The sequence below is a fragment of the Dermacentor variabilis genome, chromosome 4 (assembly GCF_050947875.1).
Source record: "Dermacentor variabilis isolate Ectoservices chromosome 4, ASM5094787v1, whole genome shotgun sequence".
Lineage (NCBI taxonomy): Eukaryota > Metazoa > Arthropoda > Arachnida > Ixodida > Ixodidae > Dermacentor > Dermacentor variabilis.
In genome coordinates, this window is record NC_134571.1 from 32,014,360 (window position 1) to 32,029,979 (window position 15,620).

The following is a 15,620-nucleotide window of genomic DNA, read 5'->3' on the forward strand; positions in this document are numbered from 1 at the left end:
ATTCCACGTGTGCATGTGTGCGCATCGGAATGGGCTTTTTTCCTTAACTTCGACGGATTGAAATGCTTTCGGAATAAACATGGTGCAGCACTCCGATTCCGCTCAATATAATTTAGGACTGGATTGTCGCTGAACTCGTCTGTTAACTCTATCGCTCTTATAAAGCCTCTTAACATGGGGCAATTAAGGTATCGAATATAAATAAGCGAAGAGTCATCACAAACAAAAGCACAGAAGCACGGATAGTGTTGCGAGCGGAGGGAGTAAGTTTTGTCACAATATACAGCTGAACAATTTTTGGTAAACAACGGTAACTGCTGGTAACAGAAATGCGATGAGGATGTAACACACACGCTTTGTCTGACAGCTCGGGCATTTTTCGGATGTCTATATACCTACATTAGCGAAGGCTTCCCCTGCAAGGCATGACATACGATGGTGAACTTTACAAGACGTAAAAAGGAATGACATAGGAAGACCTAGAGGACAAAAGATGCCACGCCAATGGCCTAGAGTTTAAGGGATGAACTCCGTACCTGGTGGTATAGAATCCCGTAGGGGTAACAGTAGTTATGAGTGTATTTTACAGCGTTTATTTCCTCTTTCCTCCGAGATAGGCGGAAAATGCTTGGTTATATTTACTAAAACAATTATGAAGTATGCAATTTTTTAATGCGCACATTATATTTGAGGACACAACCGTCACGAAAAAACAAAACAGAAAGAAATATAAAGAACTAGTTTGTCACTTGCCTTGATTCATGATAGACTTACAGTTCATACTGCAACATAATTTAACTTTGATAGCCTTCTTTCCCGCAGAACTATGACCCAAATTCACCGAAGGAAAAGAAAAGAAACACGCTGTCTGTGATCTCCCGTGTCTGTCGGCGCGTGTTTTGAGCATGGAAGTAAAGCGGAAAAAAAAGTGTAGCATGTTACTGCGACATTTGTCGGTAAAAAGTCCCCTCCATTGGCCGAAACACATTGGGTGACTGCCAAACGAATTAGTTCAGCCTAATTGTATTATCCTACCCCAGTATATACTGAAGTTCAGGTCCAGCTCGATGAATTCGTTGCTTTTAAATAATCCAGGCTCCGTCTAAACGCACAAGCAGCTTTAGGCAGGACTGGTTGAGTCGTCACGACTGGTCGTACGGCTCGTGTGGCGTCTGTGCCATCAAAGCGAGATATTGTTCGACAGCTCGACACTGTGAAAAGGGCCATGTACCATGAGGGTTCCCAAAGTATTTCCATTCTTTCTTTTTACGTTAGCTGGCTTCTGATTCTTGTCGCCAGACATGATTCTTCTCATAATGCATCCTTCTAATCATGATTCTCACCACACAACCTTTCGTCAGACTCTCGACTAAACAGCGGAAATTTCTCACGCGCCTCCGCCAGTAGCTCGCGACATGCTCTGCCCACGCTTGACGACAAGTTCGCGAATGCATTTGGCAGAAGTGTGTGACTCATTCCTCTTGCTGCAACGCACATCGCAGCCGAGCACCTGGCCACTCTACAAGCAGCGCTACGCCAACTACACACTGCGTTTCACATCGACACCAGTGAGTTGTGTTTGCAAACTTAAAGCTTTTCTCTGATTCGGGCGGCAGGCACCTGTATGATTAAGTGACGGTGTTCTGATCTTGCAAATCCCGCGTCGCCTTGCGGCGGGAATTATGAGTGATACAATTATGCGCAAGCTACGCACAGGCATGTTGACTTGTAAGCAATATAGACTCCTGATATGATAAAGGGCGAGAAATCGCTAATCAGCGCATGTACGTCTCATAACCACATTTTGTTTATTGTTTATTCTTATGGCCTGTTCCGAAAGATTGAGTCCGCCACAATAATTACCATAGCAGTGAGTGAGTCGGCGCTGTGTTCGGTGTGAGAGCGTACCCCAAGTGTATAGAGAGCATTGCAGGCTATAATATACCGGGTGTTTCTGAAAAGACTAGGCAATTTTAAAGATTGCCTGTGGCAGATAATACAGTTCTGGTTCTCGAGCTGGGTCTTTGCGAAGAGGCAGGCATTGCGTGCACGAAAAATCTAAATGTGTTCTCAACTAACTAACGAAATCTCAATAATTAAATGTTAACTAATTACTGTGTGGAACGTATTGCAATTTACAAATTGTAGCGAGTGAAACTGCAAGCCATATTCAGTTTAAAATTTCGACAGCATGTCCGATTCCTGTAACACGTGAAGGCGAAAGCCTGGTGCACACTTGGCAATGCGCAGTCTCGCATCATCGCGTTGCTGCTTTCGCAGTTCGGCTTCTTGACCTCGTTTTCGACACTTAGCTGCAGCTTCGCGCGCTCCTATAGCGGGGTCAGACTCGAGACAACGACGTTTCTCTTCGATTTCGCGTTGCATTCTCTCACTAGAGAACTGAAACGTATGCTGTTCTGTGCGTTGTAGGGGTGATTTCAATGAATGTGCGCACTGTTCGCTTCATCTTGTTCAACGGTTGTAGCCTCAGCCTTACGGGGAGATGAGTCATTTCATTTTTTGCTTGGTTACAGGGGTATAAGCCACTGTCATTGACGATAGTTCTTGTACCATTGGACCGGACGACGCGTTTTTTTCGAGGCCATCAGGGGTATGAGCCACTTAAGGCTTTCGCCTTAAAATATTGCGTGGATGACACCATTTTCGAGATATGCGGTATCAAACTTGGGGTAAAAATGCACTACCGTTCCACTTACTTTTGTAACAAAACGTCCTTCGCATCGAATCACAAAAGTAACCAGACCATCAATGTAGTTATTCGCAAGGTTCGGGAAATAAAATATCTCGAAACTGGTGTTACCCTCAAAATTAGTTCCTATTGTATCCCCCTTAGGAACTTCCCGGCAAGAATTTCTAAATTGCAATATGGGCCATACGGCAAAGTAATGTCCGCCTCTTCGAGTAGATAGCCCAAGGACTAGAACTGTGCTATCTGCCACAAGTAGTTTCTAAAGATTGCTTAAAATCTTCCCAGAAACACCCGCATAGAGCGCTTGCGCGAGAACCGTTTGCACAGAATGCCCGCCGGCCTCACACGAAGAACCGCCTCCGACGGCACACAACATTCTGATAGGGTACATATACCTAGTAAGGTGCCTTGCTGCTACGCTTTCTTTCTTTCTTTTTTCTAGAAACAAGTATTTCCTTTTTCTGCGTGTGTGGAAGGAATGAGGCGTCAAGCTTTTGAGAAGCTCGCCCCGCGGTGTTTTGGCAAATTGAATGGAATCATATCAGTGAGTTCTTCGAACAATAAACGGGAGTACCCTTCATGCCGGCGTTGCAGTGGCCCCCGTATGTGATATACGTCAAGGACGAGTACGGGCAAGACAGGGTGTGGGGCATCTCCGGAGCACTCATGGGAAATATGACGGAGTCCATGGGCCTCCGGTAAGTTGCGGCGCAGCAACGTACATATACGCATTCCACATGCAGGATTCTAAGAGACAGTGCACGTGACCATGCCACGTTTTGTTCTGCGCCGCCGTTTGAATAAATAATGTCGCACTCCCAAGATTTCCGAGTTCTGTGTATTAGTTTTCTAATGCAAACATAGAAATTAAACGCATGCCTTGCGCTCACTGCTACAGCTCTCCCTTTGTCTTTAACGAGTACTTCATATGTTCGCCTCATACTGCCGACCCACCCTCCATTGCTTCTTCATCTTGCTTTTCAAATAGGCTGGTGCTTTATTTGAGTAAAAGGGGGGGGGGGGAGAAATGGAAATCTCCGCCGCTCCTTTCGTTTTCCAGTCCTTCGGTCACAATCACAAGGACACGGCTGAAAACTCGGTGAACGTGAGGTTCCCATCTACGTGGCGGCGAAATATGATTAGAACTATACAAAGTTATTTACTCCTTCTTCTTTTCATTAGTTTAGTCTTTTTAATAATTCGGCTTATATTTATTCTTCTATTTCATCTGATTCATCTGTTTATTAAATTCACCTACTTAATCACGCATCTCCGCTAATCATTCCGCCATCTGGTAATTGTATCTAATTTCCACAGAATAATCTTCCCATGGTTCTCCTCTACCTGCGTCAACCATTCTGCATAATGAAGCATGCTTTAAGTTGCCTGTGAAAGTTCAGGTGTTAACCCCGCCTAAGTCTCCGTATATTGCTTCATTTGCCATGCTGCCTTGCACATCGAAAATAGGGCTATCGGCAATTATATGCCTAATTTCAATGCTAAAATTGTTGTCTCATGCCAGGTATCATTTGTAGGTTTTTCCTTTTACCAGAATTGTGGCGCAGCCAAAGGGCATGGACGAAAGAACCGACACAAGGCGAAGTTTCGATACAGTTGTGTGCGAGTTGGGTGAGGTCTTGTCAGATTCTTGTTACTGCGTCTTACCCGGCGTTCGCCACTGCGGCGAAGTTCGGCGTGAACCACTCAATAGCGCGTTCACTCTAACAGCGGGCCGCTTAGCGCCTTTGGAACGACCTTCAAGTATATTCCCGTTTCTTCGTCAGTTTGTCGAGAGACAGACCCCTGACACTGTTTAAAGGCACGAGTTCCAGCACTGCACGTGACCTGACGGTAACTGAAACACTTAAGCACACGTCTGTTATATATTTGAGTATAACACACATATGCTTGGGTGGTTTAGTTGCCTTTAGTTACCGCTAACGTGTGTTACTTCTAAAGACTATTGAGCAATAGTCCTTAAAAGTAACCCCAGTTAGCAGATAACAGTCACCGCGTACCATTCAACGAAGTTTGCCTTCGAATAGGCAAATGAGGTGTGCCTTACTCAGAAACTGACGAATGGATTTTTTTTATATCAAGATACGTTGTGAAGAAGCCCGCCGACAACCAGTGGGGGTACCGGATGCCCAACGGATCGTGGGCAGGCATGCTGGGAGACTTGCACAGAAATGTAAGCGATACGGGCGAAACTTTACACGTTTTCTCGTCTGCCTGATTCACTCCTTGCAAAGTCAACAAGGCCCCAATAAACTTCCTTAATTCGCGCGCAAACCTCGCGGATGCCCGCCGAGAAGCCCGGATGAAAGGACGCCGTCTCCGCTGTCGTCTGCTACTGCTATGCGCTTGCATGGTCCTTGCAAACAGGCACAGAAACCGTCTACTCCTTTTTCTGCCATTCTAGGTCAGCCATTGATGCGCGAGTTTCATGAAATTTTTCGCAGATGCGAAAGTATTCACACGTCATGCTTCAAGGCTCAAAAAGCCATGTTAGACACATTTCTTACGCCGTTTGTCACTGCGAGTGTTGCTGCCCTTGTTTAGCTTTTCGCTGGGTTTTGATACTTTTATTTCGCCTGCGTTGCATTGGCAACTGACGCATGCTTGAGAGAAAAAGTTTGCAACACTGATAACATATACGCATGGAGACATACATACGTCGATACTTTGTGCGACTTTCGTCCCCACACCGAGAAAACAAGCTAACGGAAAAACGCGCCTGCCATGTGCTTTAAGTTGCTGCTAATGTTGGACGCGCCAAATTTCCTTTTCGGTCATGCTGCTTACGACACGACACGAAGCTGCACACTTTATATTTATTGTTTGTTTGTTTGTTTGTTTGTTTGTTTGTTTGTTTGTTTGTTTTTTGACCTCAGAGGGTCCGAACGCGGAACGTTACATGAGGGGTGAGCGTTGCCGACGGCTAATTATGTGAGCATTATTGTGGATGGGGAAGAAGCTTGAGATTTGAGAAAAACAAAGTCAGCTGTAGAGGCGGTAAAAGCGGGAAGACGATTCGAGTCTCGCGCAGCCAGCCGAAAAAAAAAAAGACGGCGGGTACGTATACGACTATACCAAACCGCGTTCACGTGTCTGGTTCTGGTGATGCGTCGGGCTAGCGTGGTGAACGCGTTATGAAGAGGCAAGGAGTGATAAAAGCTGTTACAAACACGAAGGCGGGCTAAATTCACTGCGAGAGGCTAGTCGGTGTCAATCAAGCTAGCATTTTAAAAGCGGAATGCTGGTGGTGATAGAGTAACCAGATACTATGAATCGTACGGCTAAACGTTGGGCCTATTTGAGGGCGTTAGTTAAATTAGAATAGTGAGAGTCGAATACAGAACACCCACGTTCCAGCTTAGGTCACACGAGTGTTTTGTAGGTGAGAATTTTTAAGTCAGCTGGTGCTAATTAATGCTGCATTACGCCGATTAGTAGATCGAGAACACGATTAGTAGAATTCATGACGCTATTAATATGGATAGACCAAGTTAGATCTGGAGAAATGCATAAAGCTAAATACTCATCCACATCAGTCGTGTTAATCGCCGTATTGTTAAGCTGCATACGGTGTTTGCAAGCATGCCTATGTGCGTGTTACGGGCATAAATGGCGCATAATAATATTATCACGCACGCCGTATGGTGGCTAGTTTTCCGGTGCGCACAACCGAGATTGCGCCAAAAATGCTTTGGCACGTTCGCGCTTGCCCCGTGTGATGCAGTAGCGTCACTAGATTGACGCAAAAACAGTGACTCGTAAGCTGCCAACGCCCTCTCGGAGTACTGATACTACAGAGTGTGTCGATCGCCGGTAGCAGCAGAGATCGTCTTTGTTTCCATACCTTCTGTCTTAAGCGCATAGCGTCACGACCGCGTGTACGCGCCACCACTGAATCTAATAGCGACATGCAATTGTGATACATCGATGCAACCTAGAACTATTGATGGAGCACTGACGAAAGCCGACTACTTACCACAAACGTTGATGACCTCCCTCGCACATTAACATCTACAAGCCCGTCATAAAGTCTGAAGCAACTTCTCTCGGATTAGGCACCAGAATTTGTTCGTTTATCTTACCTTTTGGGAAGCAGAAAGAATACAATACTGAACGATTTCACGCTAAGTTGAATAATCATGCGTGTAGCAATAAAGCCTAGACTGCAACATGCCAAGCGAACACTTGTTGTAGTGTGTTGTCTGCGCAGCCGGGTAAGATGCTTTGCCGAAGGTTAAGCAGTGCGCATGCTTACGGGCCTTAACTGATGATCACAAAGATAACTAAAGATTTCAAAAAAAAACAAGAAAGAATCGTAGGACACCTTCACGTGTCGCGTAGACCGCAGCTGCCCAGCGCGCCCTCTCGCAAAACGATGCCACCGAAAAATAAAGCGCGGCCCCAGGCGTTTCTCAAAAGGTCCACTCTGAAACACTTCTTTTCATAACAGGGAAACCTTTATTGCCTTAAGGCCACCATGTTATGAAAAGGCCCCTACGCGCGAACGTCTCTGCCTGAAAGCGCTTCCAACTGAAAGCACTCTATTGTCGCTTTCGGCATGCAACATTAACAATTATTGATGTGCAGTGTTAGAAGCTGAAGCTACTGTGGTTAACAATTCCAACTCTCTATTCTAGCTTCTTCCTTGATAACTAAGTGAGACCAGTCTACCGAGCTCACAACCTTTACATACAAAAAGATCGCACGCATTTGTTTATTACTGCTACATATCACTGTCAAGCACATGTTTATGCTCCCGATTAGTACGCTATCAAGATTATCATTTAGAACTTTCTTGTTGATTCCTTCCTGCCCACGAATCCACCCTGGTTCTTCGCCCCGAAAAACGTCCTCGTCTTCTCCGCTCATTTTGTCAACGATTCGTAATTTATAAACCGGAGCAAATTTTGTGGATTTAGTGGATAAACTTAGCTCACGTGGCAATGTATGTGGTCTAGTAGAAGTAGTACGTACACAGAAAAATGCAACATTTCAATTTTTGTTTTTGTTTTTTTTGGCAGGAAAGCGAGCTCGCCGTGGGACCTTTCGTGATCACGTCTGGTACTGCTTCACATTTCCCGAACGGCTACATCTACATGATTGACACATTCAACTTTATGAGTGGCATCGAGCACCCGTTTGCTACTGAAATTTTCACCAGGATCTCAGCATTTGACATTCAGGCAAGTACAGGAATTCTCTATATACCTTTTTTACAGAACCTAGAAGCAAACCTACAAGGTACTAATAAATAATTGATATCAGTGCCTGTGTAAATAAAATTGGTAGAGCAGATAAGCATGCGCTCATTTACACAACGGTTTCGTACCTTTTCAGGAGAACTTCACATTGGCTTAGTTGGTGTTTACTGCCCATCATACTGACCGCAAATAAAGACGGGGACACAGGGAGAGAACACAGAGAGAGAGAGCCCGTGCTGTTTATGTGTTCTCTCCCTCTGTCCCCGTCTTTATTTGAGGTCAATATGATATGCAGTATTTCGTACCTTTTGCCAGGGGCGTCGCCGGGGGGTGGCACACCGAACCCGTGCTCTCTCCCCTTCCCGAAATTTTTGTGTACCAGATATATACCAGGTACCAGGTATCAGTTGTGTACCAACGTGCGACAAGACTCGCCTACCCCGCCCCCTCTCGCGGTAAAGTGCGAATGCCACCCCCCCCCCGCCCCTTCTGAAAAAAAAAAGAAATTTCAGGCCATGCCGCTGCCAGGGTATAGTTCGTGAAACACGGTAAAGCTCGTGGAAACACGGCGACATCCGAAGTCTTGTAGCTTGTCTGCAAAAATCGCCAGTAATAAATACCAAGGTATGAAACTCAGTCAAATGGAAACTGTCTAAATGTATCAGTTAGCTCAAGTACGCGCAAGGCTCCGAAGAAAAGACGATATGCGTGGAGGATGAAAGCTGGTAAATAACATAGAATGGATGCCTTCTTGCAAGCCTGACTATAGAATATAACAGCGAAAATACGCTTCTCAACCGCCTCACTGAAATCAGCCTTTCCTGCTTCAGCTACAGTTCTTTTGTGCTTCTGTTCGAACCTATCTGCTTGCAAAATAGCTAATAAACGCGTGCAAAAATTATATAATTTACTCCACGAGGCAATCTACTAAATGTATGCGTAATGACAGCGCGGTGTTTCTTTTTTACTGTGAGTTTAGAAAGCCATCTACCGAATCTTTTTTTTATTATTATTGTTCCTTCATAAGGCAACCAACGAGTGCTTGCTTCTGTACTTTCTGCACACTGCCCTTTATTACGGCCGTTATACCCTCCAAGTAAATCTCTATCTCACCAACTCATAGGGCTAATATTGCACGTCAGCGCTAATTTTTTTTCTATATGGCGATAACGCCTCCCAGGCAATGAGAACCGCAAATCGCGACGCGCATACCGAAGCCGCAATGCGTCCTCCCTGCGCAGATGTGGGCCCTGATGTTCGTCTACATGATCCTGCTGGCATTCCTCAGCCTTCGTCTGCTGTCCGCAAACGAGCAACGACGCTCCACAGCCGGCTTTCTCGAGCGATTCGACAAGTGGAACGACATGCTCTTCCTCTACTTTTCCGGTCTCATGCAGAGAGGTATTCGACGACCCTTTCACGCATTAGGTTAATGAGGCACAGCACATTTGATCAAAAGAAAGCTGAACCGCTCGTGCTAACTACATTCATTATAGCCCTTAGCTGTGATATGCGAACTTTCAACTAACGCGTAGCCTGCTGCATGAACACGGCAGATCTAGAAACCGCGAGGATGTCACTCGTGTGCACTTGACGTCGCAAGAGCATGTTGTCTCATCGGAATGGTATTGTGCGCGACAACGCGAATGTGGTTGCTTAACAGCCAAACGTGCTTAGGAAGACAGTATCCATCAAAGCGCAGTTAAGTCAAAGTGAAAGAACAAAATAACGTTGCGTGGAGTTTCAAAACAGCGGAGCTGTTTTCTCCGATTCCACATAATAATGTATGCCTTAGAAAACAGCATAGTAACTGAAATTCATCTAGTATTGTGATTTAACGGTGCGAATTGTGAAAATGCTGTAAAATTCAATAAAAGAGAGCCTGTTATCGATTAAGAAATCGTAATTTTTCTCCTCGTGGTACGCACCATTAATGCACTGTTCCTAACGAGATATAACTTAACACGCGATCATTCATAAATACACTTAAACAATCCACCTGTCGGCCTGTCCGTCTTAATACGCGAGCAGGGGCAACCGGTTCCTTTAGCGACGCGTACGAAACTTCTTCAAGTCGCGTATGCGTCCAGCTTAACTCATAAGAATGTGGCAAAGGAGTAAGAGAATTACTTCTCCCTTGTGAACGAGTCATGTTTGTGTTCTGTTGTACGAGTTTCATACGCGCGTCACACCTTGCGCAGCCTCCTCTCATCGCGACGGCAGCAACACGAGCGCCCTGTTCCATGGCCTGCTGTGGCTGTGGCTGGTGTGCAGCTTCTTTGTGATGAACTTCTTCACTGCCAACATGAGCGCCAGCCTGATGGTGAAGACCGAGGCGCCGCGCATACGCACCGTGGCTGACGTGCTGCGGACGCCCGACAAACGCATACTGCTCTTCGCAGACAGCGGCTTCACCGACCTTCTTATGGTATACGCGCACGTGGTCCTATCAACAAGCGGACTAAGTTGACGATCTGTAATCGTCGCAAGGCAGTGGCGCGCAAATTTACGCCGCGTAATCTGTACTGTTTAGAACGCGCTCATTCGCGGGATTGCTTCACCTCATCTTGCATCACTGACCACTTATGGTTTATTCCTTTCCCACCTAATTCAGTGGATTTCGAGCCGTTCTCTTTCATCGCCGTAATCTGTAAACGAAGTTCCAGGGACGAATTGGTGCTTTTCTTATTATACTCGGACCCTTGAGAGAACGTTCCCCAGCGACTGATCCCCAGCGGAAATATATTCATTTCTCCTTCCGGGGATTCTTTGAGCGTTGGACTTGTAATCAACTGGCCGCAGCCGTGGTTGACTATTTACGTTTCTTTCTCTTTCTTTCACCATGAATAACGCATTTCATCAGTCACGCTATACTATTTCACAAGTAGAGGCTGTAATCATTGAAATTAAGCACGCATTGCGAAGACGCATACTGTTCAGCGAAGCTGTAGAACGACTTAGGGATAGAAAAACGCATATATCACCAAGTGGTTATTTTAGATGTGCATGGATATATGGATAATCTGATAGTGCTATCGGTTTAGCTCCGGTGTCCCAGTCCAGAGCGCTCAAGTTCGAGAGCTTTTGATTCTCATTTATTTGGTATTGCTATGGACACCCCAAGCGCATTTACGCCATCGGCGTCGACATGATTCTCTGTATAAAGTACAAGTGCAATAACACTGTAAGGGCGCGCCGTACGCTTGGATGCGAGGAAAAGCTTGCGAGGGTGAGTCTAGAGGGATGTTGGCTTGATGCGCCGGCGTCTTCTTGCACGCAAAGGGGTGAAGCAGAGCGATTCGCGCGCGCTAAAGGGGGGGGGGGGGGAGGGAGGGGTTAGCGGGCATGCATCCCGTCTTCTAGACCGGCTGCGGCGGCTCAACGCAGCAGTGCGGGCCATACCATGGAAGCAATCTCGTTGACTTGAAGGCTAGGCGTCCCGAGATACGAACGAAACGAACGAACGAACGAACGAACGAACGAACGAACGAACGAACGAACGAACGAACGAACGAACGAACGAACGAACGAACGAACGAACGAACGAACGAACGAACGAACGAACGAACGAACGAACGAACGAACGAACGAACGAACGAACGAACGAACGAACGGACGGAAGGACGGACGGACGGACGGACGGACGGACGGACGGACGGACGGACGGACGGACGAATGAACGGAATGATCATGATGATTTATGGTCTCTAATGGCACAAAGGCTACAATGGCCATAGAGCGCCAGAGCAATGGCTCAGGGTAATGAATGAATTAATGTTTTTGTTCCAAAAAGGGAGTTTGCTTACTTAATTGCTCGCTAACTTACTTACTAAAGTTAAGTTAGGTAAAGTTAAGTTAAAGTACTCACTTACTTTACTTACTTACTTACTTACTTACTTACTTACTTTACTTACTTTACTAACTTACTTTACTTACCTACTTACGTACTTATTTACTTGACCTACTTACTTAGTTGCTTGCTCGCTTACCTTTTACTTACTTACTTACTTACTTACTTACTTACTTACTTACTTACTTACTTACTTACTTACTTACTTATTTACTTACTTACTGACTCACTCACTCACTCACTTTACTTACTTACTCACTTACTTACTTTACTTGCTTACCCACTTTACTAACTTACTTACTTACTAATTTACTTCTACTTACTTACTTACTTACTTTACTTTTACTTACTCACTCACTCACTCACTCACTTACTTACTTACTTACTTACTTACTTACTTACTAACTTACTTACTTACTTACTTACTTACTTACTTACTTACTTACTTACTTACTTACTTACTAACTTACTTACTTACTCACTCACTTACTTACTTACTTACTTACTTACTTACTAACTTACTTACTTACTTACTTACTTACTTACTTACTTACTTACTTACTTACTTACTTACTTACTTACTTACTCACTCACTTACTTACTTACTCACTCACTTACTTACTTACTCACTCACTTACTTACTTACTTACTTACTTACTTACTTACTTACTTACTTACTTACTTACTTACTTACTTATTTCACTTTTACTCCCTTTTTACTTACTTACTTTTACTTCTGTATTATTTCCTGGACGGAAATAATACAGAAGCGCGCGCATACATTTTTGCGTGATAGCGTTACGGCTGTCATAATGCCGGAGCTTCTACAGTGCTGCATGGCGCAAACTGCGTTGCCCTTACTATATGACTCTTTGGCGCAGTACTCGGATCTGGAGTCTTACCGAGCCGTGTACAGTCAAATCATGCGGACGGGAGGCGAGGTGCGACCGGCGGACGTGTTCCTGCAGAGCAACATGCGCCGTGTGCTCAAGCAGGACGTGGTGATCCTGCAGGAGAGACTAACGCTCGACGACCAGGTGGGGCGCCAGTGCTCGAGCCTCGTCGGCCACGGCTTCTTCTACTTTAGCGACGAGTATCTGGCGACGCTCATGATCGGCTGGTATGCTAGAGCTGACTTCGACCCCGTGCTCAAGGATGAGTTTGACATCAGGTAATCATGCACTGGCAAAAGATGTTTTTTTTTTCAGCCTGTCTTTTTCACAGATATGATTCACCAGAGCTCCTTCTTACGAAGCATTCATGCACAAGAGAATGGCATTTACATGGATTATCCGAAATGCATCATCCATATACTGTCCACATTTTTCTTATATTATAGGGTGTGCCAACTATCGTTAGCCAAGCTGTCAAAAGAAAAGAAAATGGGCTCCAATCCACGCTGTCAATTTGGTTGGCCAGCGAAGCTGTGGTATCACCTGATTCGATAGACCAATGTGACGTAGCCTTGAACAGGGTCCTGCGGAGCCTGAATGTGACGCCGCTGTGCGTATCGATGTTGCTGTTCCTTTCGTCGTTCATCGTATTCGCGCTGCTCTCTTTTGTCTTGAGGTAATTCAGGTTGCGCCGGCAAATTTCCTAATTACATTGCCCCCCTTAATTCTCTGCTGTCGTAAACTGCACTTCACTTTTCTTGACAACAATTTTGCAACGTTAATGGCCACCGTTTATCTGCCCTGCGCATTACATGGCCAGCAGAGCGCCATTTTTTAAATCCTAATGTCAACTGTAATATAAGCTACCCCCGTTTGCTGTCTAATCCACACCATTGTCTTCCCCCTCTGTTAACGCTACGCCTAACATTTTTCGTTTCATCTCTCGTCGCACGGTTTTAACTTCCCAAACTTTCTTGTTAGCCTCGAAGTTTATGTCCCACCAGTAGAAAGCAACGACTGCACACTTTTCATGGATAGCGGTAAGCTGCTGGTCTTGATTTCATAATACGTGCCGCATGTCCTCCAGCCTGATTTTGTTACTGTATAAATATCCTTCTCATAATCAGGATCCCCTGTGAGTAAATCACCTAGATAAACATACTGATGCACAGATTCTAGAGGCTGTAGCTGCCAATGGAATGAATGCTAGTTCTCTTGCCAGGATATTGGACATTACCGTTGACTTCTGCATAGTAATATTCAACGCTACTCTATTCAATGATATTCAACGGCTAAGACCCTCAATCATTTGTTGCAAGTCATTCCCAGTGTTGCTGAACCGGACAATGTCATCTACAAGCCGTAGGGGTCTGTAGGATTCGCCGTTGATCCTCACCTCCTAGTCCTTCCCAGTGTATAGTGGCTTGAACACTTCTAAGCATGCAGTGAGTAGCATCGGGGGAATTCTTGCCCCCTTCAGACCGCTTTCTTGATGGGCAATTTTCTGTTTTTCTGCGGACAAGCAAGGTCTGTGGAGTCGTTATAGATATTTGGTTCCTGTACTAATTAACTATATATGCAGTGCCTTTAATGACTGCACGCTGGTATCTCTACTGAATATCTACACTGCGTTTGATAAACTGCGTTATATTTCAGCCTTCTCTTGACCTCCACGTTCCGAAAAGTTCCGTAAGCATAAGTCCGAACCTGCTTGCAGGCTGAAATGGTTTGTGGAAAGCGGCCTCCTGCAGCGGTTCCGGCAGGAGATATCCCCTATCGGTGAGGAGTGTATGCTGCGCATGAGCGACAAGGCGGACATGCAGCACCGCGCCTTGCTCTTCGACGACCTGAAGCCGCTGTTCTTACTCTTGCTACTGCTGCTGAAGGCAGCCGCCGTGGTCTTCGTCATCGAGCTGCTAGTCGCGACTGCGAACCGAAGACGTGCAAGGCCTCGGCGCCACTGCACATCACATACCGCCACCGGAAGCTACAGCGCCGGCTTACTCAAACAGACTGCACAAACTGCCTGAACTATAATCTTTAAATCCCGTCATCAGGACGCAGCCTTGCTGAAGCACATGGTATTCTTGGGAAAACCTTCGACCACGGCCGGAAACATACCGTTCACATTAGCGCCTTGCCCCACACCCGTGAACGCCTTCAACACAGCAATTTCCCCAAATCACTTAGAGGGCCACATTTCCTTTAACTTTCACGCATGAACGACGCATACATCTCTGTCCACTCCCCGAATTTCTTACTCCTCGTTAAGTGGGACTGCCTGTGTGAAGGACATGCACGCCACACTGTGGTTATAGTTAGCAAAAGCTTATTTGCACCGCTACGGCAGACTTCGCGATGTAGTTTATCAAGTTTCTTTGTCCTCGTGTGTCGGGAGAGAGACATCAGTGCGTAATCCCTCGGGAGAACTAGTTTGGCGGACTCGAAGCAGCGTGGCGACAATGTGTCACATACAGATTGACCTGGAAGAGCCACAGGAGTGAGCACACAAGTAATGCGAAACCTAACGCTGCTATGATTTGTGTGTGTTGCTCTGAGTGTGTCAGCTAGGGAGTTCGACGTGTAAGGGGTAGTTCGGCGAGCGGTGCTACTTGTAGTGAGCATTTAAGGACGTTCATATTGTTTCACACGTTGTAACCCCTGTTTGCACGAGTGAATCAATGTAGCGCACCTTGCACTTGATTTACTGAAATAAAGTTTGTTACGCTCGTCAATTCAAAGCGCCTGTCTCATTTTTTAGCATTGAACAGCCACAGCGCATGAAATAACCTCTACCGACATCTGGAATTCAGTGAATGCTTACGAATGTAAGCATTACTCTATTAGAGCTAACAGTGGTTAACATTGAGCCCCTATCCCGAATGTTAAAGCGCTGCGACTTCAAACGCGCCATATTTCCACAAGCTGGCTCAAGTAAACAATAGTTC

At 45.6% G+C, this 15,620-nt stretch overlaps 1 protein-coding gene across 1 annotated transcript in view; it reads left to right on the forward strand.

Annotated features, from left to right (window-relative positions):
* LOC142578171 (glutamate receptor ionotropic, kainate 1-like) overlaps positions 1-15,394 on the forward strand; it is a 31,907-nt gene extending 16,513 nt beyond the window's left edge. The window contains exons 5-12 of the mRNA XM_075687572.1: positions 1,462-1,568; positions 3,305-3,408; positions 4,811-4,901; positions 7,750-7,911; positions 9,171-9,330; positions 10,131-10,357; positions 12,661-12,950; positions 14,390-15,394. Of these exons, the coding sequence (XP_075543687.1) occupies positions 1,462-1,568; positions 3,305-3,408; positions 4,811-4,901; positions 7,750-7,911; positions 9,171-9,330; positions 10,131-10,357; positions 12,661-12,950; positions 14,390-14,702 (1,454 nt within the window). The 3' untranslated portion in view covers positions 14,703-15,394. The remainder of the gene's footprint in view (positions 1-1,461; positions 1,569-3,304; positions 3,409-4,810; positions 4,902-7,749; positions 7,912-9,170; positions 9,331-10,130; positions 10,358-12,660; positions 12,951-14,389) is intronic.
* Positions 15,395-15,620: the final 226 nt, after the last annotated feature.